This window comes from Manis javanica, chromosome 11 (genome assembly GCF_040802235.1).
Source record: "Manis javanica isolate MJ-LG chromosome 11, MJ_LKY, whole genome shotgun sequence".
Lineage (NCBI taxonomy): Eukaryota > Metazoa > Chordata > Mammalia > Pholidota > Manidae > Manis > Manis javanica.
Genome location: NC_133166.1, coordinates 111,911,529 through 111,936,145, shown reverse-complemented (window position 1 = coordinate 111,936,145; position 24,617 = coordinate 111,911,529). Strand labels below are relative to the sequence as shown.

The 24,617-nt window shown below is 61.2% G+C and overlaps 1 protein-coding gene and 1 long non-coding RNA gene across 10 annotated transcripts; one reads left to right on the top strand and one right to left on the bottom strand.

The window, feature by feature from the left end:
• The first annotated feature begins 262 nt into the window (after positions 1-262).
• On the top strand, positions 263-16,773 carry TSPAN32 (tetraspanin 32). 6 transcript variants are annotated; one of them, XM_017642634.3, is made up of 10 exons: positions 263-352; positions 1,069-1,183; positions 1,874-1,971; positions 5,418-5,492; positions 9,801-9,902; positions 10,456-10,542; positions 12,125-12,208; positions 12,500-12,591; positions 12,695-12,891; positions 13,197-16,773. In XM_017642634.3, exons 1-10 carry the CDS (start codon positions 287-289, stop codon positions 13,526-13,528), a joined length of 1,248 nt encoding a protein of 415 aa, XP_017498123.3. In that variant the 5' UTR covers positions 263-286; the 3' UTR covers positions 13,529-16,773. The 6 variants fall into 6 exon arrangements, with proteins under 6 accessions (XP_017498123.3, XP_073073448.1, XP_073073450.1 ...); XM_073217347.1 differs by having other exon boundaries at positions 12,695-12,910; positions 13,197-13,514; XM_073217349.1 differs by having other exon boundaries at positions 12,695-12,910; positions 13,259-13,437.
• Positions 16,774-16,906: 133 nt separating this feature from the next.
• LOC108385267 (uncharacterized) lies at positions 16,907-24,188 on the bottom strand. Of its 4 annotated transcripts, none has more exons than XR_001850246.3 (4): positions 23,950-24,188; positions 22,192-22,428; positions 17,371-17,469; positions 16,907-17,193 (listed from the first exon to the last, which is right to left on the bottom strand). It is a non-coding gene; the product is annotated as an uncharacterized lncRNA (long non-coding RNA). The 4 variants fall into 4 exon arrangements; XR_001850245.3 differs by having other exon boundaries at positions 22,213-22,428; XR_001850247.3 differs by lacking the exon at positions 22,192-22,428 and having other exon boundaries at positions 23,950-24,187.
• Between the last annotated feature and the right edge of the window lie 429 nt (positions 24,189-24,617).

Genomic DNA, 24,617 nt, shown 5'->3' with positions numbered 1-24,617 from the left:
GCCATGCCCTTCCAGGGGAGGCTCAGAGATCTGCAAACGGCCTGGTGCCTTGGGCCAGTCTGGGGCAGCAGGGTGGCAGGAGTTGGCCTCACTGCAGCTCCCCTTCCAGTCTGCCCTTCTTATGGGGCACCAGAGGCATGCTGACAGATGGGAGGATACGGCCTACCTCCTGGGCAGGCCGCTGTGGTCTGCAGCCCCCACCCAGCTATAGTGGGAGGAAACCACAGCGGGAGGGGAGGGGCGGGAGGGGAGGAGAGGAGAGGAGAGGCGAGGACGGGAGGCTGCCATGGAGCCCTGGAGCCGAGTCAGGGTGGCCAAATGCCAGATGCTGGTCACTAGCTTCTTCATCTTGGTATCAGGCAGGCAGGGTGGGAGCCGGGTGGCAGGGGCACGTTACTGGATCTCCAGTACTGTGGTCCCCCTGACCCACAGTAGCCTTGCGGTCTCCGTCCTGCCCTGGGGACATGAGCCTGGGGCCTTTGGTGGTGGACTACTGGCAGGGCGACTGTTCGGGCAGGATGCCTCCGTGGGCAGTGTCTGTCCTCTGCCAGGCAGGGCAGGGCCTGCAGGAGGCCTGAGGACCTTGGGTGGCTGGTGAATTGGAGTTGGAGGGCACGCTGTCCCAGGTCAGGGGAGACACTGGCTTCCTTTGAGGGTCAGGGTGTGGCCGGGGCGGCTGCTAGGGGCTGGGGGCCCCATTCCCCATTCTGCAGACAGAATGACCCCGGGCTGCAGGTCCTTGGAGAAGTGTCTGCGGTGGTGTGTGTGTGTGTGTGTGTGTGTGTGTGTGTGTGCGCGCGCGTGTGTGTGTATGTGGTGGGGGGTCTGTGTGTGGTGGAATATCTGAGTTTGTGGTGTGTGTGTGTGTGTGAGGTGTCTGGGGCAAAGACCTCCCTGAGACCACCCCACAGAAACACCCTGAAGGCCCACAGCTGAGAGCCTCATGTGAGAACAGAAAGCTGAAGGAGGGCAGGTCTGGGGGACCCAGGAGCCCTTGGCCCTCTTCTGGGGCCTTGGCCTACGGGTCTGGGTGCAGCCCCACCACGCTCCCCCCCACCCCACCCTTAGCTACTGGGCCTCTCTGTGGCCACCACGGCTGCCCTCACCTACTTTGGGGCCCACCTTGCGGTCATCCACAACGTATCCTCCGAGCGGACCCTTCCTGAGGCCACGCATCTTGGGGGTGAGTGAGGCCCAGGGGAGCTGTGGGGGAGGGCCTTCACATGCAGGGCAGGTGGGGCAGTTCCGGGCTGGGGTGGGGGCACCCTAGAGGAGCCAGGCTGGGGCAGGCAGGGAAGCCAGGGGTGGAAAGGGCCCCTGGGTCTGGACGACAGTCCGTGTGCCCACCGGGGTCTCCTGCCCTGCCCTGGGAGCCTGCAGACTGCATGGGCACGTCAGATGGCATCCAACCCAGCCTCTGTGTCCTGGAGGGGGTGCTCTGGCTGCAGGGGACCCTGCCCAGTGAGGCCTTGAGCAGCTCCCAGGGACGGCGCCGCACCCTCAGGGGCTTGGGCCTCAGACGCCCGTTTTACTGTGAGCCCCGGCCTCCCTGGGGCAGGAAGCCTGGGGACTGGGCCGGACTGATAAGACTAAGGCTCCCACACGGGCCACCTGTCACTAGGGCATAGGAAGTCCGTATGTGGCTTCAACGATAGCTCCAGGTGGAGGGCAGGGAGGGCAGGAAGCCGAGGTGGGGGCGGCAGGGCCCCCTCCTTCCCTGGGTCCTTCTGAGCCTTGGGGTGTGTGGCCGATGCGGAGTCCCTGAAGCCCAGAACCCCACAGCCCCCCAACCCCTGCTGACCCTTGGGTTGGATTTCAGATCCAGGCTCTATGCACTCGGCACCCCGACCCTCCTCCCTTCTCCCCCCACCAGCCTTCTACATGAGCATCACGCTGGCCGGGCTCCTGACCCTGGGGGCCGTGCTGAGTGCCGCAGCCACAGTGAGGGAGGCCACGGGCCTCATGGCCGCGGTGAGTTTTCTGGGGCCCCAGTCCCACAGCCACTGGGATGAGATCAAAAGCTGGCAGGGCTGTGAGCCCAGGGAGCCTGCTGCCCCTGTAGTGTCCCCACAAAACATGGGTTCCAAGGCTGAGGGTCAGCCAGGACCCCGCCACCCAGGGCCCTACTTCACCCACCAGCATAGGGTCAGTGAAAGCAGAGGCCTCCCCCCCAGGCCTGGGAGCCCTTCCCAAAGGCCCAGGGAGGCTCCGATTCACCTGCAGGCTCTGGGAACAGGTTCCCATGAATTCATTGCCTTCTGGAGAGGAGAGGGTGGGCAGGGGAACCCCCGGAACCCCCCAGCCCCAGCCCCAGAGGAGGCCTGGGCTCCAGCAGCATTCCCGATGCAGCCTGCCCCCAGCCTCCTCCTGGGCTCCATACCCTCTGTTCTCTGCAGCTACAGGAGGGGTTCTCCCCTGCCTCCCAAGGTCCCACAGGCCCCTGAACCTCAGCCCACAGCAGTGGCTCCCTGTTCCTCCCACACCTGCTCCTCCACGTGGGTCCATCTTGGTCCCCACCAGCCTGTCCTGACACTCCACCTTCCAGCCCCCTGGGCTCAAGCCCTCCTTTCTCCCCTGCTTGGGGGCTGCAGCTCACTGGTACCCTGAGCTCTGACCTGAGCCCCAACCCACAGCTTGGCACCTTCCTGCCTGGAGCCTTCTCTGTCTCCATGTAGTGCTCAAGATGGAGTCCAGTCTCCCTGCAGCTCTGAGAGTCCCTCCAAACTCCCTTCCTCCTTCCACCTGGGATACCCCGCTTTCCTGACTCCAGCCCTCTGCCTCTATAGACCCCTCCCCTGCCCTGTGGGTGGTCCTGGGACAGGCTACCCCTGGGAGCTCGTGCTGTCATCTGTGCTCCCCAGGTGACCCCTGAGACCAACCACTCTGGACTCCCTAAGGGCAGCCTTCTGGGTCCACAGGGCCTGTGGGGTTCTCAGCTCAGCCTGTTTGAGCAAATGTTTGTTGAATGACTTCTGTTTGTAAACGTCTCCAAGGGCAGGAACAGAATCACCTCCTGGAGCTGCAGCCTTGGGCCAGCCAGCCCAGAGTGGGGTCAGGTAGCCCCAGCCCTCACCAGGCCAGCAGGTGCGTGGGCACCGCAGCCGTGGTGTAGGCAGTCACTAGTGCTCAGGCCTGTGCAGTCTGACTGCAGCTGGGAGCCCAGGGCCGGTGGGGCAGGGAGGGGAGGCCGCAGTGGGAGCTGATCGAACAGGTGGACTGTCCCCCTAGAGGGGAACCCTAAGATATGGGGCCCGCCGGAGGGGCGCAGGCTGGAACACAAGGCTGCGGCAGACGGGCCCAGACGTCTAGGCGAGGGTGGCCCGGAGAGACCAGCGCCGGGGCTGCAGCCTCGGCCGCCAGGGGGCGCTGTGGTGCCAGGCTTCCGGCGGCAGAGTCCGGAGGCGGGGCAATGCGACCGCAGGCTCCTGCCCGCAGAGCTCCCGCACCGCCCGTCTCCAGGTCCAGTCCGTTCTCCGCCGCCCATCCGGCCGCTAGGGCTTCTCTGCTCTGAGCTGTGGGCCAGGGGTCAGGGAGCATCTGGGGTCGGCTCACGCCGCTGTGTGGGAGCCGCCCGGGGCCCCACGGCTGGACGCTTCCGGCCCCCAGCCCGGACGGTGAGCCCTGCAGGGCCCTAGAGGGCGCTGGGGCACCAGCGCTGTTGAGCCGCGTGCCTGTGTGTGTGTGTGTGCATGTGTGTGCGCTGGCTGGCTGTGTGTGTCTGTGTGCATGGGCACAAGTGAAGGCCACAGAGCCGGACATCTTTGCCAACGTGCCAGGCGCCTGGCTGCTCCCCCCTCTCCGCCCCTTCCTGCCCCCACCTCCTCCAGCTGCTCCCCAACTGGCCTCTAGCACAGGAAATGAACAGGCTTGTGGGCTGAGACGGCAGGGCTGGCAGTCCGGCAGAAGGGAGCCATTCCGATTTATTTACATATCTGTGTTTATTAGAAGGAGAGAGAAAACGGGCCTGGCTGCACCTGTAGCTCTGCACAACGTAGGCCCTGGGGGCCTGGGGGTCCCCCTCCACTGTCCAAGACTCTGTGCTGGGCAGGCAGGCGGGTGGGCTAGCAGGGTGGGAGGCAGGGAATTGATGCTCTCGCTCCTGAGGAATGAAATGGTTTCTGGAAAATGCTGATCCCCTGAGCTGGCTCAGGGCCTCCAGCCTGGGAGGCAGCATTGAGAGATGGCTTCCAGATGGGGAAGGCAGCCATCAGCCAGCCAGGGAAGAGGGAGAAGGAGGGGGAAAGATGGGGGGAAGAGGGGAGGGAAGGAAGATGGGGAGGGAGAGAGGAGGTAACATCTCCAAGGGGGGGGAGGATGCTGGGGGGAGGGGCTCTTTTCCAGAGCTGGGTGGCCTGGTGTGGCCTGCTTCTTTGCCCTACATCTGTCTATTCCCATTGTTCACTGACTCCCCAGGGTCACCCTAAGCAAGGACCATGGGTCAGGGGTGCCTGGCCACAGCTTGTCCCAGGCTGTGGACAGTCCAAGGCAGATGACGTGTCATGTAAGCCAGTGACACAGGGCATGGGGCAGCGGACTCACAGAGCCAGTGTGGGGACGGGGGACAGACAGCTCCATCAGGCCTCTGGACACCTGGGTTGTGCGGTCAGTGGCCAGGCTGTCCAGAGCTCCAGGAGGCACCCTAGCCACAGACCCAGATCTGTGGGTCTCCAGCATGAAGATGGCAGGTCTCACTATGGTCTGGGGTGACATCCCCAGGGTAGCATACGGGCCAGGGCTCTTAGTCCAGGGTGACCCTCTGAGGCGTACTCAGCAGAGCACTGGGCATGTGTGCACTGTTCAGGGGAGGGGTCCCGATAACGCATCGGCTTCTGCAAGGTGGACCTCAACAGTGCAGACCCCTGATGGAAAAAAAGAAGGGCACAGGGGCGGTAATGGAGAGACAATCCCTCCGGAGAGCTGCGTCTCCTTCGATACTGGCAGAGTGAGGGGCCATGGGGACTTTGGAAGGTTGAAGACGGGAAGGAGCCTCCTGCCCTGGTCAGGCCTTGCGGTGTCCCACCTGGCCTTAGCGCCTGCTGGCCACGGCCCTAGGTCCCAGCCGTAGAGGCAAGGGCTTGAGACCAGAACTAGGGCAGCCGTCCCTGCTCAGAGCCGCAGAAGGCCATCCGGCACGAGGGCAGCCAGAGGCCGCACAGACTTTCCTCCTGCCCGGCTGCCTAAAAGAGGAGGCTTCTTTCCCCAGGCCCAAGTCACAGGGTGAGGGGAGGCTCTGCCCAGCCTCCCGGGGTCAGCCTCCCGGAAGCCCCATGGGCAGGGGTCCATATCATTCCAGGGTCTGCCTCCCTCCCTGGGGCAAGGGACAGAAACCAGTGTACCGGCTGCCTAAGGTCCCCCCTGGGTGCAGGGGGAGCTGAGCTCGGGGCTCGCTGTGGACGGAATGACCCCTCTGCCCTCAGGGCTTCCTGTGCTTTGCCCTGGTGTTCTGCGTCCTGGTGCAAGTGGCCTTCTGGAGATTCCACAACCCCACGCAGGTGAGGGCTCTGCCCTGCCCCCCTGGCGCCTGGGGAGGGGTCTGTGCTCCCGCCCTCTCTGGGGCTGGGGGGCAGCAGCTCCCCAGGGAACGAGGAGGTCTGGAGGGGGCCAGAGCAAGTCTGGGACGCCCCCCACTGAGGCCCCCCGGCCCTGCCCTCCTGATCTCTGAGGATGGCCGCTGGGAGTGGGGGTGGGAAGCAGGGGCAGAATTACATGATTGATTAGAGGGGTCAGCGTTCCAGAAAATACACTGAAAGGGATGCCCTCCTGGCTGGGCCGGCCACTGAGGGCCCGGAGGATGGCTGGACAGGGCATCCAGGACTCATCCACGGGAGATAGGCTCCTTTCAGTCCTGGAGGGGCACCCAGGCAGCCAGGGATGGCCAAGGGCCACCTACCCGTTCCGTTCCCAATGTGGGCTCTTGCCCAGGGCCTGCCATATTGGTGGGGTTCAGCTGTTGTTGCCCGTGGCCACGGTGAGGGTAGGTCCTAATGGGAGGGGGCTCCTTTGTCCATCTGTCCATCCATTCAGCTAACCTTCTCTGGGTGCTCTTTCAGCAGGGCCTCAGGGAGGCTCAGGGTGTGGGAGGGCTCCCATCCCATCCCAGAGGGATGGAGGGAGGCCTCAGTGGTCACACAGAGCCACAGCCGCAGCTCAAAGCCTGTAGGCTGTGGGTCTTCAGTGGGCCCTGTGCAGTGGGCGCTGACCCAGGTGAGCGGGGTGCGACCACAGCTTCAGGGAAGCCCCGCGGGAGCCAGGGCCTTGGCAGCCTGGCCCTCCAGAAATGTCTGAATTCAGGGCCCTGAGAGCCTGTCTGGGAAGTGGGGCTGCCTACCTCCTGTGGGGAGCACCCATTCCCAGACCAGGGGCAGAGGCCGAGGCCAAGGCCAGGCCCCTGCCGAGTCTGGGCAGAGGAAATGGCTGCCCAAGTGGCTCAGAGAGAGGGGCTGTGAGTCCCCAAGGGCTCACGTGTGGTGTCAGCCCCAGCGCCAGGCCACTCTGGACCCTTTGTTCAGCGTAGGGCTGTCCAGATTGCTGGGCTGGGGAGAGGGATGCCAGGAGGGTTCACAGTTGGCCAGGGAGGGGACACTGGTAGCTCTTGTCAACCAGGCTGGGCACAGAGCAAGGCTGGACAGTGCCAACACCCCTTGCAGCGCCTGCGGCCACAGCCACCTCAGGCTGTCTGCTCTCCCTGGTCAGCGGGCCTGCGGGTAGCCCCCACGTGGGATGCATTCCCAGAGGGGCTTCTGACTCCTGGGGAAGCATGTCTGCTGCCCAGTCTCATCCCAGACCTCAGGCCCACCCCTGGCCATGGAGACCCCTGGTCCCCAGACACAGACAAGGCCCAGATGGCACAACTCAGGCCAACTTCCCCAGTGAGCCCAGACTCTGTGGCACCCTGAGAAGCTGCTAGGCTGGCAGGAGGGGCCACAGAGAGGGACAGGGAGCCCAGCTCCTCAGGTCCTGTCTACCCCGAGTGTCTGCAGCCCTGAGGCCCCCCTTCTCCTCTCCTGGGACCTCAGTTTCCCCATGTGCTGTAAGGACCAGCCCGGTCTGGCTAGAAGTGCTCATTCATTTCTGGGTAGAGCGCTGGGGCAGATGACAGGTGATTTCTCCCTGTGTATTAGGAGTCCCAGTGGCCCTGGCCCCTGTGCATTCGGGCAAAGAGCAGCTGGGTCAGGAGAGCAGCAGGGCAGAGCCTGCACTGTGGGCTTTTAGGTGTGTGATTGCCCTCTCTGCTGCCCGCTTTCCTCGCCCTCAGAAGTGGGCCGAGCTTCTCCCATGAACGTCCCTTGGAGTTTAGGAGGCTGGGTCTCCGGGCTAAAGGGGGGCCCCAAGCTTCCCACCAGCATCCTGGGTCACCCACCTGTGACGAGATTAGAAAAAAAGGCATTTCCTCTCGTCAGAGGCTTTGTAGTGGGTCAGAACCCCGACAAGGCAGCCTTGGCTCTGGGTGGGGCTGTGTTTCCGGCTCACGTTCCCATCTGCTGAGGGCAGGTCTGGCCCATTCGGGTCTGGGCTGAAGCATGGGTGGTCCCCATCAAGACAGCTGCCAGGGTGCTCTGGGGCCCCTGGGCCCAGCTCTCCTGGGGGCGCCATCAACCTACCCTCTCCTCTCTGCAGCTGTGTGGTTACAGCTCTGAGCCCACGATCTGTGGTTCTGTAGGGGTGGGGCCGTGCAGGGGCCACGCAGGCCGTGATCCAGCTGGGGCTGCCAGCCCGGGGAGGGGGCATGAGGCTGACAGCTCCCCGCTGAGCATCCTCGCCATCGCAGCCCCTGCCTGATCTGGGGGAGGGGGATGCTGGGGCATCCCCCTGAGCCCTCTGGGGGGCCTCCCCACCATCCAGTGTGGTCTAGGCCCACGTGGGCCCAGTGGTGGCCTGGGTGAAGGGCCCCTGGCTTTGAAGTCTGGGGTCAGCCCCTCTGCCCTGTGCCCTTAGGTGATGAGCCTGCCTTCCTCGGCCTCAGTGTCCTTGTCTGTGAAGGAGCACGGAGCCAGGGGGGCGAGGGGCCTGCTGCAGGGCAGGAAGGAGGATGCACGCAAAGGGCTCAGTGGGACCCACCTGCACCCACTGAGCCTAAGTGGGAACTTCATTCTGTGGGACTATGCAGAGCTGTCCTGCGCTCGTGGGGGTCAGTGTTGGTACCAGGACTGTGGCCCTAAGCAGCAGGGCAGGCCCAGCCTTCCACCCTGTGGCCCCTGCTGGGGACCATGGACAGGAGCTCAGCCTTGGGACCACTCCGGGCCAAACAGGTCCCAGCCCCGGGTGCCTTTGTTCCAGAGGGCCTGCTGATAACCCAAAGGGCCGGACTCTCTGTTCCAGCCAAGCTGAGTTGAGGGTCTGAAGCCTGCCAGGCCCGTTCACACCATTCCCCTGCACCTTCCCCAGGGGTCCCCCTAAAATGTCCTGGAACACAGGGTCAAGACACTCTGGTCTAGGCCAACCCCATGGATGGGGAACCCAAGGCCCGAGGAGGAGGGGTGGAGGGGCGTGCTCTCCCCTCCTCCGGGGCCGGCTGCACACCCAACCAGGGCTTGAGGGAGTAACGGGCTGGGGTTTTCCAGCTGACACAGGCCTGCAAAACTGGCAGGGCTGGTGGGGATGTGGAGACAGTGGCGTGCAATGAATACAGAGCCAAGGGCTATTAATTACGCTCCTCCGCAGCCTGAGCCACTGGGCCACAGCTTCCCTTGTCCCCACGGGGCCTGCCTCCGGGAAATGAATTGCCAGGCTCTGCTTAATAATTCATGCATGGCTTAAGTACAGCAGTGCCAGGAGAAACCTTAGAAACCCAGTGCTCACAGCTCCCGGGACTCCGGCCCCACCCATGGAGGCCACGCCCGTCCCTGGCTCTCCAGCTCCTACCTCGTGAGCTCAGGCAGCTCTGGCCTTTGGGTCCATGGGGCTGGTGGACACACCGCCAGCAGTGCCCCGAGGGCCGCCCTGGTCCCCTCAGAGCCCACCCAGCCAGCTTGCTGGAGCTGTCCCCACCCAGGCAGATTCAGCAGACAGTGGGGGTGGGGCAGCCCAGAGAGCCACTAAACCTGAGCACTGGCCTTGGGGTCCTACAGCAGCTCCTGTAGGACAGAGGGGGCAGCACCACCTAGCCCAGGCCTGTGAGGGAGGACAGCCCAGCCCCCACTGCCAGGCCAGGGGTCTTGGGCAGGGCATGTGGTTTCTCCGGGTCGGCTGCCGGGAGGGATGCTTCAGCTCAGCCCCAGGGCCTGTGGCTCCTCTGGCCAGAGTTACAATAACGACAGCATACTGGGGGGCCCCCACTGACCCCAGGCTGGCTCCGTCAGGGCCCCAGACTCATCAGGACCTCCTCCCATGAGGACATAGTGGCCTGGAAGGTCTTGACCTCCATTTCACCCTAGAGGAAACTGAAGCTACGAGAGGGACCCTGGCCAGGCCCTCCAGCAGCGGTGGCCAACCTGGCACCTGCCCCCCAGTCTGGGGCACTGCCCATCTCCCAGGGGTGGGGGAGGACACAGGCCAACCCAGTTTGAGATGACTGGGAGGGTGCAGGCTCAATGGGGAGGGTTCATTAGCATGGGAAGTGGGGAATCAAAGCCCCTCTCCTTCCCGTGGGGCACAAGGACTTTAGACCCGCCTGTCCCACACACAGTCCAAGTCTGTGGATCGGCAGTGACCAGCCTCCTAGGGACCCGGGCTCTGCCCTGGGGGAGCTCTGCCTGGCGGAAGGAGGAGGGGACCCTTTGGACATCCCCCAGCACTCAGGGAGCTTTGCGGGGCAGAGGGGCTTCCCCAGCACAGGGGCCTTCCCACGATGTTCTCGGCAGATGGAGGATGCCGTGCTGGACGTCTACGACCTGGTGTATGACCAGGCGGTGAGGAGCTCGCCCAGCATCAGGCGGCAAGAGCTGGCGGCCATCCAGGACACGGTGAGCATGGGGGGCAGTCGCCCCCACCGGGTGTTCTGGGCTGGTCAGCCTCCCCGAATGAACTGTGATCCAGAAAATGGTACAGGGTGGCCCCCCAGGGTGAGCTGGCACTGAACACGGGGCGGCCCCTCAGGGGAGAGGGGTACAAGGAACCTCTCTTCTCCCTCTGCCTTGGGCAGGGCCAGCTACCGAATGTGTGCGGCCCAGAGCAAAAAGGGTCCAAATCTTAAGGGGGTGCACCGGTGCAGCGTGAGGGAGAGCCGGTGGCTGCGGGCCACGGCCTAGGGGCCAGCCCAGTCCTGGCAGTGTGCAGTATGCCGGACAGGGGGTCCCGGCCCCCCTTGATGGGGAAGCCCCCTGGGCAGGGCAGGGAGGGCCAGGTGTTCCTGAGAGGCAGCTGCAGTTCCCCCAGCCCTGCTCCTGGCCTCTTGGGGCCCCCCTCTGCTGGACTCTGCCTAGTCATTTGGCCCCTTGGTGCCTCGGTTTCCCCATCTGTCAGACAGGGATCCCAGGGTTTCCAGGGCAAACCGTAGCTTCCCTGGCATCCTTACAGTTCCTGTGCTGTGGGAAGCCTGCCCCCTCCAGCCTTCCCGGGAACGCGGTGGACACCCTGTGCCGAGGAGAGGCGGCCGAGAGACAGGTGAGGAGGGGCCCGGCTCGGCCCAGACCCAGACTCTGCCAGCGCCGGGACCTGCCCACTGCAGGGCTACTGATGTGGAGGCAGTGGGGAGGGCTGGACACAGGCCCCAGACTCCTTCACTCCCTTCCTGCAGCCCCAATGTGGGGGTTTCCTGAGGCCAGGCCGGAGCCAGGAACTGTGACCGCGCCCTGGGAAGCCTCTAGAAGCCAGGGGGCAGGTGGACGGCAGCCATGTGGAGAGGCTCCCTCACCAGGAAGGGCATTCCACAGAGGGGCCAGGCCAGCGTCTGGTGGTGAGGGCTTCAGTAACTGTGACACAGAGGCAGGGAAGCGCCTTCAACCCCCACCCTGCCGGCCAGCAACCCGCCCTTGCTGTCTGGGAAACAAACCCAGCCCTTCTCTCTGCAAGAGGCTCCTGGCCACCCTCCAAGGAGCAGGCAGGAGGGTGCAAATGGCTCCCCGCCCAGCAAGGATGGAGCTGACACCACACCATCTCCTTGGGCCCCAGGACGCCAGCGTGCTGGGAGGAGTGAGAGCAAGGGAGGGCCCAGCTTGCCCAGAGAGAGGCCTAGGTCCTCTGTCTGCCAGGCAAGGGGTGTGGCCTGCTTTGTGCACCTTCCACCATGGCAAGGGCCCTCTGTAAAGCCCTTCCCACGAGCCCGAGGGGAGGCCGGTGGAGGCAGGGATGGTGTCCTCCATCCTGGTCTGTCCCAGGGGCTGCCTTCCAACAGGAAGTGTGACCACGTGGGGAGCAGGGTGTGTTTTCCCACGGAGCACGCAGGCCAGGCTGCAGGGGCGTGGCCCCAGGCTCTTGTATTTGGGGCCATTTCCTGGCTGGGACAGACCTGAGCACCAGCTGTCCCCAGGAGCCAAAGGTCCCGACCTCCAGGGCAGCCGGAGTCTGTGCCATGGCTTGGGCGTGAGCAGGGCTCGACTCCAGGCAGGTCTAGAGGTCCAAGCATTAGCAGGAGGGCCGGAGGACCCAGACCTGGGGCATGAATGCATGGACGATGGACTAATGGACTCCAAGCCAGCCTCCTCTCCCTCCCTATCCAGGCCTTCGGAACAGCACCCGCATGTGGTGCTTTGTTTCCCAGCCTGCTCCCAAATGTCAGCATCCTTCCCCAAAAACAAATGCCACAGTCTGGGTGGCTCAGAGATGGGACATCACCTCCCTTTTCCTAGAGAGACAGCCAGGGTGGGTACCATGCTCTGGGGAGGCATTAGACGCCTGGGTGGACCAGGATGCTGGCGCAGACCAGAGCCCCCGCACCCCTCCATGTCTGCAGCTGTTTCTCTGCCCTCCTCTCCCTGAGGCACTGTGCTGGGCCCTGCGGGTGCTGGGGGGTGGGCCCCAGAGGGACTGACACCTGGCCTGCCCGGGGAGCCAGGCCTGTGACCCAGCATAGGCAGCACAGGGGAAGCCGAGGAAGGAGGCAGCTGGTCCCTTGGCCCCTGAAGGCAGCTCCATCCTGCCTGTTTTCCCCTAGTGGCAATGCCTTTTCCCAGTGCTCGGGTGGGGGCTGCCCCTGGGCCATGCCTGGTGGAGAGGCCGGGTGCCATGCATGGTGCCCTCTGCCTAGGACTGCCTGCAGAGCATCAGGAGCTTCCTGAGGACCCACGAGAGCATCACCTCCACCCTGACCGGCCTTGGCCTGGCCTCCACGGTAGCCTCTCACCCTCCCTCCCTGCCCACCTGTCCCTGCTCTCCACGGCAGGCCCCCACCCCAGAAGGAAGGGCAGGGCTAGGCAGCCCAGGCCTGTGTCTCTGGTCTGGGGGAACACCAGGCTCCCCACACACGGGAGCCAGGGAGGAGCAGGCCCTGAACCCAGGGAGGCAGCTGGGGGATGACAGTGCCTAACACAGACGGCTGGGGATCCTCTGGAGCCCCATAACTTCCTTGGGAGGCGGCATGCCCCTCTCGGGGAGCTGCGGGTGCTGACGGCCCCTTCCCCAGGTGTATGCGATGCTGCTCAGCTCCTTTCTCTGGTTCGCCATCCGCTCGGGCTGCAGTTTGGACCGCAGAGGCACATACACCCTGAGCCCACGGTAGGCACCCCCACTTAGTCCCATGGGGCTCAGCCTCATCCCTTCCCACCCCCAGCCCTTGCTCAGCCCCGTCACTGGCCCCTCTGGCCCATCTGCCCCTCAGAGCCCATGACTGCCAGCCGCAGGAGCCCAGTGTCTTCAGACGCTGCCAGGTGGGGCCCGCTCCTCATCGCCCTGCGGAATCAGACGTGCCTCACCGCGGTCTGGGTCCAAGCGGACGCTCGGGTGGCCCTCGGCTGCTGCAGGACAGCAGACACTCTGTTTCAGCCACCCGCCCACCCTCAGAGGCTAAGTTGGCCGGTACACTCCCGAGGATGGTGTGAGCTCTTCTCCTCTGCATTGGGGTGGGACAGGGATGAAGACCCCATGGGAGGCAGGCTCCCGCCCAGCAGAGGGGTTCAGGGTCCCTCCAAGCCTGCGTGGGAACTGGCGGGGAAGTGAGTCAGGAGAGAGAAGCCAGAGGGCAGGCTGGGCTGGGCTCTGCTGAGCCCCAGGTGGGCTGCTGGGCTCCCCTCACGGCAGGCTGGGGGTGGGGGTTCACTCCAGGCTGTCGGCAGAATCCAGTCGCTGTGGTTAGGACTGAGCACCGCCCCCCGCCCCCCCAGGGCCGGCTGTCAGCTCCCTGAGACCACCTGCATTTCTTCTCATGCGTGCCTCCACCCTGCAGTCGACAGGGGGCATGTGGCACCTTCCTGTGTTCCAGCTTTCTCTGACTTCCCCTCCCGCCGCCCAGAGGATGCCGCCTTCAAAGGCTCACGTGGCCAGTGGCGGCCCGGGACCTCCCTGTCTTAGGGCAAGTCTTCCTGCGCTTGTGGTGATGTTCTGTTCAGGGGGTTCAGGGACTAAGGGAGGGCCCTGGGCGTGCATTTTAGAGACTCTGCCACAGCTCCTCCTGCTGGATACCAAACCCTCTGATGACCTTGCTAACTGCCCCTGAGGGTTTGCATCCTTTGGTCAAAATCCAAAATCCTGGGTGGAGCAGCGATTGACCCAGCACAGCTGATGGGAGAGGGGAGTGTGGGGGCCCTTTTCCCTTCCATTGAGCCACCCCCACCAAGACCAGCAAAGCCGGTGGTCCTCCAAAATAAGACGACTGTGTGACAGGCAGCCCCGAAAACAGCGGAGCAGAGACCCTGCCTGCCCATCACACACACTCTCACACTCAGACTTCCGGGGTGCTCCCACCTAATACAGAACAAACAGCTCCCCTGCTGAAGGTCCTCATTCCTAAAGGGAGACACCCCAGCATCTCATGGGCCCACCGAGGGGGACCATCCAGGTTTCTGGGGATGTCCACCCTCCCCTGGCAGCTCTCAACTCACTATTCCACAGCTCACAAAGCAAACTAACTGTAAAGGCCAGCGGTGTGTCCTGTGCACAGCGATGGTGGAAAGAAAAGGAAATTTTGTTCATTTCTGCAAAAGTGTGTAGGATGTGGTGACAAAAGACATTTCGCCTGAAGCCATGGGCTCTTCCTTCCACTGTCAAGGGGCCGTGACTCGTATTCACCGCTTGCCCCCTCCGTGGCCAGTCCCCCTCGCTGCAGACAGGCCCCACCACTTGGCCATTGTGACCTGGGCTCCCCACCATCCTACCTGTCTTGGAAGACTGGGTGCCAAGGGAGCTATGGCAGAGAATCTCAGCATCGGCCCCATGCGTGGGGCTCAGCCATGCCCTTTCCAGCAGGGACCTCTTGGAGCCAGGCCGCTCCAAGCCCTCTTCCCGGCAGCTGACCCCGCGCGTCATTTCCGAGGCTGCTGAGGAGCGCAGGTCCTCCCCCTCGCTGCCATGGTCTCCCGCCAACCTTCGTTACCAGACGTGGCAGGAGGAGGAAAGGCCTAGGGGAGCCCTATCCCTGCCACACCCCTATCTCTCCTCGATGGGACCACCCTGCCATCACCATGGCCCCCATAGCCTCAACCCGTGGCATGGGTGCCCCAGTGGGCCAGGTGGCACCCACCGCTTCCAACTCAAGGACATTAAAATCTTGTTCTCTGGCCAAAGCACAAAGCATTCCCTTTTTGGAGACTGCTCTCCACACCAGGAGTGTTGAGGACTGACAGGGCTGAGAGGTAAGCCTTTGTGAAGGGCTCCTGAGCTCTGATCACCATAGTGCTGCCTCCCTCCCACCCTGGGGCACCCTGATTTGGGGGAAATGGCACGGCTGACAAGCTAGAAGCCATCTGTGGGACACCACTACAGTCTCGTACCACTGTTTCCAGCCAGAGTCCTAAATGATGTCCAAGAAGGCCAGGCCACCACCCTGCAGGGTACCCCCTGGTCCAGTGGACTTGGTAAGGTGGGCAGCCCTCCCACATCAGTAGGCCCCACCTGATTTGCAGAGAGCCTGAGGAGAGCATAAGGCAGGGGAAGGGGGAACTCGGCCATTTCTGGCCTCACCCCTTGAGCGGGGACACCTCAGCTCACCTTCTCTGGCCTCAGACTGGGACTCACACCCCCGGTCCTCCTGGTCTTCAGCCCTCGGCACCATCATGGGGCTTCCGGCCTCCATGACCGCGGGAGCCAGGTCCTTGGGATAAGCCTCCTTTCACAGAGAGGCAGGTAAATAGATGGATGGATGGATGGATGGATGGATGGATGGATGGATGGATGGATGGATGGATGGACGGACGGACGGACGGACAGATGGAGATGATAGACACCTACCCTACTGGCTCTGTTTCCCTGGAGAACCCTAGTGAATACAGGGTCCGAAGTCAGGGCACCTCCTCCCAGGGCGCAGGCTGGTCTCCTGTGAAGCGAGGTGCCACTGTGCAGTGTAGAGCTGGCTGCCCCTGCGCCAGGCTGGGCTCCTGGCTGTAGGGATGTCAGGTGAGCCTCGGCAGCTGGGCTGTGGTGGCCGCCCTCCTCCCCCATGTCTGCTTTGCACAGGCCAGTGGCAGCTTGGGAGGGGGTGGGGAAGAGGCTGCTTGTCTACCACAGGGTTCCAAGAACCTTACAAGGGTCCAGACACCCAACCTCACTGGGCAGTGGAGAGCCACCTGCTACCTGGCCCAGTGGACAAATGACACCCACCTCAGGATGGGCAGTTCAGGGTGCCTGATGCTGCAGGGACAAGGGTTAGTCTCTACCCGAGCCCAGGGAGAAGCCAAATGCTGAGTCTCAGAGAGAGGAGAGGTCCCTGCTGGAAAGGGCATGGCTGAGCCCCACGCATGGAGCCGATGCTGAGAATCTCTGCCATAGCTCCCTTGGCACCCAGTCTTCCAAGACAGGTAGGATGGTGGGGAGCCCAGGTCACAATGGCCAAGCGGTGGGGCCTGTCTGCAGCGAGGCCTGGATGCAGGGGCACCTGTGCTTACACTGCATCTCTGTCAAGGCTGCACCTCCTTGGGCCACCTGGATATAGGTAGAAGGAGAGAAGCAGACACCCAAAGGCAGTCCATGCTTCCTCCACATGGCATTGTGCAGGTGACCAAGATGCACCCATCCTCCGCCAGGGAGGGGACATGCCCATGTTCGTCACACTGCAGAGCACGAGCCGATAGCTTCACAGGGCTTACTGCTCACTCTCTGCCATGTGTGGTTTTTACCAAAGCAGCCCACATCTTCCTCGTTCTTGGCTTCCATCACCAGCACGTCCTGTGGGGTGGACAAGGTGCCAGGGTCCCTGTGGACTCGGTAATGGCTGAGAGCCACAATGCTCATGTGTTCCCCATGCCACACTGCTGTCCCTCCCAGGAAGCAGCAAACTGCATGCTGGGATGGGCTAAAAGCGGGCATTCCCTGGCACACTGCCTCTTGCCAGGTGCCAATGCCTGTCCCGATCATTTTCTCCAGTGAAGAGTATCTGAGACTATGGCTGTCACTCTGTCACCTCCCCACACCCGCCGGAAATCAAGATTCCCTTTGACGGGACACAGCTCACAGGCTGAACACCTGATCCCCGGGCACCTCCAGGGAGGGACTGCCGAGTCACAGGCCAGTGTGTGTCCCCAGTGCTTGCTCTCCTCGGTAGCTTCACCAGCCATCTGGCTGTGACATATCTTGTCCACAAATTTAAGCCTGTCACCAATCTGGTAGGTGTGAAATGGTATCACATTATATAATGTCCACCCCTGGCTTATTAACCAGGTTTTCATATGTTCACTGGCCATTTCTGTTTCCTGTTCTGCGAAATGCCTTTTGTATCTTTTACCCATTTTTATATTGGATCTTATGTCTTTTACTGATTTATGGGAAGGTTTTCATCTACCACTGGATAGAAATCATCATTGCCTCTCTGTGTGGCAGATGTTGTCTCCTAACTTTGGCTTGACTTTCTCTTTCTTTATAGTGACTTCTGGTGAACAATGGCCTTTGTTTTCCCCTTTTAATGAAAATTTTAATACAGAAAAAAAGCAGGAGGACTGAGATAATGAACACACATCTCCACTGTGACGGCTCATTTGATGCGTCACTTGGGCAAGGCCATGGTGCCCAGGTGTTTGGTCAAACCCCCGTCTGGGAGTTCCTGTGAGGGTATTTTTCAGATGAGATTAGCCCTGAAATCTGTAGACTTTGAGTAAAGCAGGTCAGTCCTCCCCAGGGTGGGTGGGCCTCATCCAATCAGTCGAAGGACTTCAGAGCAAGGACTGAGGTTTCCTGGAAAAGGAATTCACCCTCAGACAGCAACAGAGACACCCTCCTGAGCTTCCCGTCGGCCAACCTGTCCTACGGTCCCAGACTGGCCAGCCCCCCCAACCACATGAGTCAATTCCTTAAAATAAATCTCTCTGTACCACAGACACATGGTGATGTGCATGTATCATATATACTTACTTTAAGAAATGCAGTAACTTACAGACATCCTGACACTTCAGCCATAAATAGGTAAACAGTTCAGCAAGTTTGGCACCATCTCCACAGACAGGACACTTCCTGAGATGAAACCACAATCATGTGATCAATCTTGCTGAATTAATGATGATTCCCTAACAGCACTGAAAACATAATCCACGCTCAGTTTCCCTTCTGCGCCCAAGTGCCTCTAATTGCTGGTTCGTTCAGGCCACCGTTCAGCCAAGCCCCCTGCTCGGGGTATGTCTCTCTCTTCGGTCTTTTCTCACGGACGGCCATCTCCTTCCTTTTCTCTCAGCCACTAGCTCAGGAGCCCGGGGCGGTTGCCTGCAGGTGTCAGCTCTGGAAGCCCCCTCCTCATGGCGTCGTTTCCCGGGCCCCTCGCTCCCAGCATGCGCGCTCCTGCTGCTGGGACGTCCTTTCCTGAATGGGTCATTCCACTAGGTGTTTGAGGCAGCCAGTTTCTGACTACGGTGGGCAGCAGCTGGAAAGCCCCCGAGACCCCTGCCCTTGTGCGACCCCTCCTCTAGAGGGTGGACAGGTCCAGCAGTTTGCTTCTAAAAACTGAACGAGGTAAAAGTGAGGGGTCACCCTTCCCTGCTTACGCCGCGGGGAGCTGCCTGTGGACAGGCCCACCTGCAGGGGAATGAGCGTGGCCTCCAGCCCACAGCCAGAGAGGACCTGAGTCCTGCCCGCCACCGCTAAGGGGGCCCTTCCTGGTTGTGCCTCCAGGTGACACTGCCGCCCGGCCGTTGAGGGCCATCTGAGGGACCCCGTGTGTGGGGGGGCTCATCCTCAGAGACCCTGAGCCAGAGGGCTCAGCACCGGGCTGTCCGGGGGCTCCTGACCCATGGAATCCATGAGACAGCAGATGCTTTACATTCGAAACTACCGACTTTTGGGCTAATTTATTACACAGCCAATATGCGGATGGCTGACTGGCCCTTCCTTCTGTGTCCCTTAAATGGCCCTAAATGGGGGGACAGACTTTCCTTCGTCAACTGAGGCTACTTGGGAACTTGGGAGATTCCTCATTTTATTTCTGCCAGAATTGGTTTGCTCCATTCATATTATTTTCTGTCAATGTTTGCATTTCATCAAGATTTCAGATTTCATAGCCAGCGAGTTTTATTTTTAACTCTATTTTGAAATGATTATAGACTCACAAGAAGTTGCACAGAAATGTACCCGGAGACCCTGCAGGAAGCGATGGAAGAACCTCCTGTCTCTGCCTCCCCTGGGGTCTTACAGATGCTAATAACATTAAACTAATTCACAAGAAAGTGGGGCGAGGCCCAGGCAGAACTCTTCCAGTGGTTATTAAGAAATCAGATGAATGAACCGGACAAGACACAGGTCTTAATAGAGCACTGTCAAGGCTGGGGGGGCCACAGGGACCCCAGCATTAAAGGGCCCCAAACACATCTATGTAGCCCTGTTTGGAAGAATGGAAAAGCAGAAGGCAGAGATTACACTGAGAAGTCAGACCTGGAATCATCTGGGAGCAACAATCGGGCAGCTTAATCAAGATAAAATTGAAGAGAGGGCTGGGGTCCCGTGGCCCAAGCCCCTGCTGGGGACCCAAAGCCTTTGGCACAAGAGTGGGGACACCCGAAACAGAAACACCCATAACGTCTAGAATGAGGTAAGCACCCTAATTGGGGTGCCCAGGAGAGTGCCCCAACAGCGTGCCAATGGTTTGTACAGGACTGTGCTGTGGGGGCCCCGAGGGGGACACTTTCAGGCAGGGGGCCTCCTTCCCCTGGGACTGACTTTGGAACTGCTGGCTCTATTGTCACAGTCTATTGATGGTGCCCTCAAACGGCTCTCGACTGAGGGGACAAGAGCCACTTGGTTTGTGGACGGCAGTTCCAGGGTGAACAGACAGCATCCCACTTGGAAGGCAGCTGCTCGGATGCAAGGTGAAAAGTGATCGGTTCCGTGGCCGCCTGGTATGCTGTCTCCCCTGCAGTGATGGAAGAATGGGACAGTAGGAGAAGCCCGTCTGACTCAGGGGTAGTGGCCAATAAAGGGGTGCCCATGTGGGGTACAGCCCTTTGGAAGTCACTCTGGGAATTTGAGGGTGGCATTAAAGTAGGACATGTCTATGCCCTTCAGAAGACCCCCTTCCAGGTTCAGAAGGTGCCTGGAATCAGCAAGCAGGTATCCCTATGTGCTCACCTGAGAGGGCCACCTGGGCCCCTGAAATGAGTGGATGTGGGGGCTGCTGCAGTGCAGAGATAGGCTGAATCTGCTCACCACCCTCTCGCACCTGCCAGGCACAAACCACCAGTGTGCACTGTTCTGTCTGCCACCCGGAGCGAGAGATGCAGATGGCTGTGTGGAAGGCTCCCAGGGGGCCACAGGCAGAGCAGGATGCAGGTAGCCTGGGGGCTACAAAAGTGTCGTGACAGGCACAGGCACTGACCCAGGACTGGGCTCTGCTAAGCCAGTAATATATGCAGACACTCCAAGTGCCATGAAAGAAACGGAACGGAAGATATTGCGCCAATTTGGACGGCTGAGCATCGTTTCTTTGGACCAAGGGACTCGCTTTACAGCCCATAATATCCTGCAACAGTGTGATTGCAAGTCAGATCTCACGCCAGATGGACGAGTTGCAGTGGGAAGGCCCTCAGGAGACCAAAGGAGAGACGTGAGATACCAAAGGAGACATTAGGGTTCTAGGGACTCACAGGAAGTGGGGCTGTGGGTGGGGAGGAAACTGCTTAGTGGGGCAAGGGGACAGAGCCCACATTTGTGCCTGAAAGTGCCTGTGATTTATGACTGTGATTATGTGCTATGGCTTTGCTAGAAGAGATTATTCTGTGTGACCAGCACCCCAAGAATGAACCCTTGATCAGGGGGTCTGCCTCCCAACAAGATGGTTCCATGAGAAAGGGGGTCAGGGTTTGGCCAGCCCCAGGCCATCGACCTATATCACGCACTTAGAAAACCACCTGAAGGAGTGACCCGTGTGGACACTGGATATTCTGGGACAGAAGATTACAAGCTGGCAGCACCTGTCTCCTCGGGGCACAGAGCTATCCCCCGAGGACGGGCCTGGTAGAGAAACGGCAGGCGTGGAGGGCACAGTGGTCTAGGACGCAGAGAGGCCTGTGGGGCGGCTCCCACACCTCCACGCATCCTGAGAGGGCTAGCGGGCTGTCCCCCGTGGGGGGGCTCTGTGCTGCCAACACGCCTGGGGAGAGGGCGTGGGGGACACCAGACAACCCCGTGGGCTATCAGCCACCACACTTTTCTCTCTGCTCCCCTGATCACCTCCATTTTTTTCCTGCTTGGTGCCACATCACAAGCCCAGGGTTACAGCTACAAGTGCCAGAAGCTGGGTGGTTCCTAAGCAAGGAGCCATAATGGCACCTCAAAACCTCGTGTCAGGATCCCGAAGGGCCTGCTGAGGGGCCGTGCCTTCACCCAGCCGGGTCACGGGGGTTCCAGTGAAGTGCCAGCACTGCCCGGTGGTCAGACCCCAGCCCTGCCCCTGTAAGCACCCCCGCCGGCAGGACTGATACTGGGGCTGCAATCCAGCTGCTCGGTGGCCCAGCCCGATGTCCCTCCCAAAGCTGGAAGCGCTTGGGTATAAGGAGAGAACAGGACAAACAGCAACACAGGAAAAGGAATGGATAAATGGGTTGTGTGATGAGGGAAGTCCTACACCGCATCTGCCTCGAAAGAGGCTCAGAGCAAGAAACGACCTTGCCTTTTAAGCAATTATCCCAGGTTCCTGAGCGTGGAGCGGTGTATTGCCACGCCCGCTCCTGCCTCTGGAACCTGAGGGCATCGTGCAAGCCTGAGTGGCCTTGTCCTGGGAGATGCTCTCCAGGACATGCCGATGGACAAGCCTGATTTCAGTCATGTGCCTGTGGCTTTTGACTTTATGGTCTTTCTGTCGTGAGGGACATGGTCAAAGACCAGGGGGATGGCCTGTGATATCATGAAAAGTAAGTATTTGGGCTCTTGGTCACATTCCTGGCACACGGCCCCTAAAACCCTTGGCATCTCTGGAGTAACAAGAGTACAGCGCCTGGATGGGGGTGGTCTCCCAAAGATCAGGCGTGGTTAGAAGGTTGGAACTTTCAGCCCTGTCCCCATCCCGGTTGGAAGAGGGGTGGGGACTGAGCCCCTCACCAGTAGCCAGTGATGGAAGCAGCCGGGCCTATGGAACGAAGCTCATGAAAACCAGACCCGATCAGCAGGGTGTGGTTGGAGGACACGAGCTGCACCCTTCATAATAACAGGTAACAGTAACTAAAGGTGCTTTCCTGAGGTCCGGGGGCCTCAGGAACCCCTGAATCTCACCTGGCCGGTCAGAAGCACGGTGGCCCCAGCCTTGCGATGGGTGTCTGAAATGGGGACAGTCTCTTGGCACTGAGCCCCGAACCTGGGGGCCTGACACTAATTCCAGGTGGGTGGCGTCAGAATCGACTTGAATCTCAGGACAGCTGGCTGGTGAGCATCAGAGCCCCGGGGTTGGTTGGGGAAGACATGAAGCAGCTGCAACCACAGTGTGCGGCTTCTTGAGTGGACATAAATTGTCATTTCTCCGGGATAAATGCCTGAGTGTCACTGCTGGGGCACACGGTAGACGCTTGTTTAGTTCTGTGAGTAACTGTTAACTTTACAGAACATTCCTGCTATCGTCTGAATCTCCTGCTCAATCTGTATGAAGGCCCTGTTTTGCTTTCTTAACATTTTTTCCGTTGTTTCTGTTTTTCTCATGATGCCTCCTGCCAGACGGCATTAGCTTTATTCCTCCTTTTAGAGAAGCTTTTGGCGGCTTACCAACAGCTGTGTTGTACGCACCCCGGCACACGCATGTCATTAATTTCTGCTCTTTATGGCGTCCTTCCTCCTGCGGTAGTCGGGCTGGTTCTCCCAGGCTTCCAGCTTCTGCAGCGGGACGCCCAGCCCCTTGGCGTCCAGCCTTCCTGAAGGTGCCAGGATGACGCTGCTGCCCCTGTGCTCTGCTTTGCTGCATCTCATGAGTTTTTAATGCAGCTCCTCCAGTGTCATGCGCTCCTAGGGATTTTTAAATTCACATCACTATTTCTTCTTTGGTCCCTTATTGTTTAGAGCAAATGTTTTGAATCATCTTGTCATTGACTTCTGCCCCGCTAAGGCTGGGATGGGGGGTGCAGCCAGGTGATGCTGGGCCTCCACCTGTGCGGGACCGCCTCGCGGCCAGCTGTGGAGGAGGGGGCTCTGGGGGCACATGCGTGGAGCATGGCCCGTGCCAGGGGACGCTTCCACGTCCTCAGAAGGCCCCGGCCAGCCTGGCCCAGCTCCCTCCATCTCCTCAGCCTGTCTTGACCACGTGACAATGAGCACCCTGCTCCCCAGGGCCAGCTGCGGGCTCTCCCGCCCCGCAGCAGGCTTTTGGCCCACCCTGAGCGCTGGAGACAGGCCCCACCTGTCTGAGAAGCGGCCTGCCCTCCTGCCAGCTGTCCCTTCTCTGGTCCCACCGCTGCCCTTCCAGCTCCCTGCCCGGGGTGGTCACAGGCCTCTGCTGACTTCCTGGTGCCTCTTCCCCTGGCCTCCCCAGAAGAGGTTCTGGCAAACTCCAGAAGCTGCAGCCCAGCTTCTGTCCCTAGAGGCTGCGCGTGGCAGTCCGGCCTCTTCCTTCCCCAGCAGGTTGTCCTGCCCACCGGGTTTTACCCCTGAACAATAAACCTCGCAGGAGCCCTTCGCAGGTGGGCATGTGATCTGCTGCTTGGCCTGGGTGGGGCGGGGCTGCACAGGGGTGTCGCCCTGGCTCCCTGCTGCTGGCTGATACCCTCCTCCAAACACATAAAGCCGGTTCACAATTTCACAAATACACAAAATAAGGGAAGCCCAGCAGAGCCCCACCACCGGCCTGCTGCGCTCCATGGTCCAAGGCCTGGCCTGTGGCCCCAGGGATGGACGGGCCAGCACAGAACCACCACCCGGCCGAGGACGGGGCCAAGAGCGCCTTGGTGCGGCCCCTTCCCGTTGCACGGAGGTGCCGTGTAGGGAAGGGGACACTGCCACGCTGCCTGCGCGGCTGCTCCCTCCTCATCTGTGACACCGGCTCTCCAGGGCGTGCAGGGCTGGGGGCCCCGGCGGATGGCAGGAAAGGGTCCCAGACAACCTCTCAAACGCCCTGTGCCCGCGGACAACACCCTGCTTTCTGCCTGCCCACGGAGGCAGACCAAGTTCTGGGCACCTTTCCAGGTGAATCCAGGGTGACCCTCAAGGGCAAACATGAGCTTTCATACCAGACAGGGATTTCAAGTCCTCAGACAACAGAAGGGCGAGGGGGCACCTGTTCCAAGGGGACAGAAAGTCCCCAACCCAGGGGACAGAGTAGCAGGGGAGGACCCCGGCCCCAGTCCTGGACTGGAGGCCCTACTGGGCTGGGGGCAGAGCTCACAGAGCAGCCTCTGCACTCCAGGCCCCAGTGTCTGGGGCTGAGGCCCAGGCACACCAGGCAGGCAGGGCTCCGGGGTGGTGAGAAATGCCTGCCTCCCTTCTGCCCGTGGCTGGGAGGCCCCAGGATAGGAAGGCAGGTGCTTATCTGACCTGAGCTGGTGGTGGGGTTCCTCCTCCCTGGACCGTTCCAGGCATCTCTGGGAAGGTGGGGGCTGGGACTGTCTGGCCCCCTTGTCCTATGAGGTCCCATGGCAGGGGCAGGGGGCTGGTTGGCAGGGTCCAAGTAGCCACCGGGAGCTCCAGGGAGCTGTGCAGGCCCCTCATGCTCCCAAAGCAAGCAGCCAGTCAGGGACTCCCCTGCCTCCCACCAGCGGCTCCAGGGCTCCGCCTTCCCCTTCCCAGGGCTAAGTCACTTCCAGGATACAGGGATCCAGATTCAAAATTGCCAGAGGAGAGGCTGGGTGGAGCTGGGAGACTCTAGGCGGCAGCCAAAGCCTGGCTACTGGGCTGATTAGAAACAGAACCCACATCTGCTGGCAGCTGCCTCCATTTCAGCCTCAGGCCTCAAAGCCTGGCACTGGGGGCCCCTAGCTCTCCCTGAGGATGGTCGGCATCTGCACACACGAGCTGCAGACAGGAGCCCCAGTACTAAAGGCAGAGAGGGACGCAGGCCAGAGAGGGAGGAAGAACGGCCAGCGGGCAATTTCTGCGAAGGACGGCCAGCCTGGGCCAGTGGGAAGACAGGGCAGGGCAGAGCCATGGTGGGGGCTGGGGGCCCCAGCCCAGCTAGTGGGCAAGCTTCCAAGTTTCTTACCTGG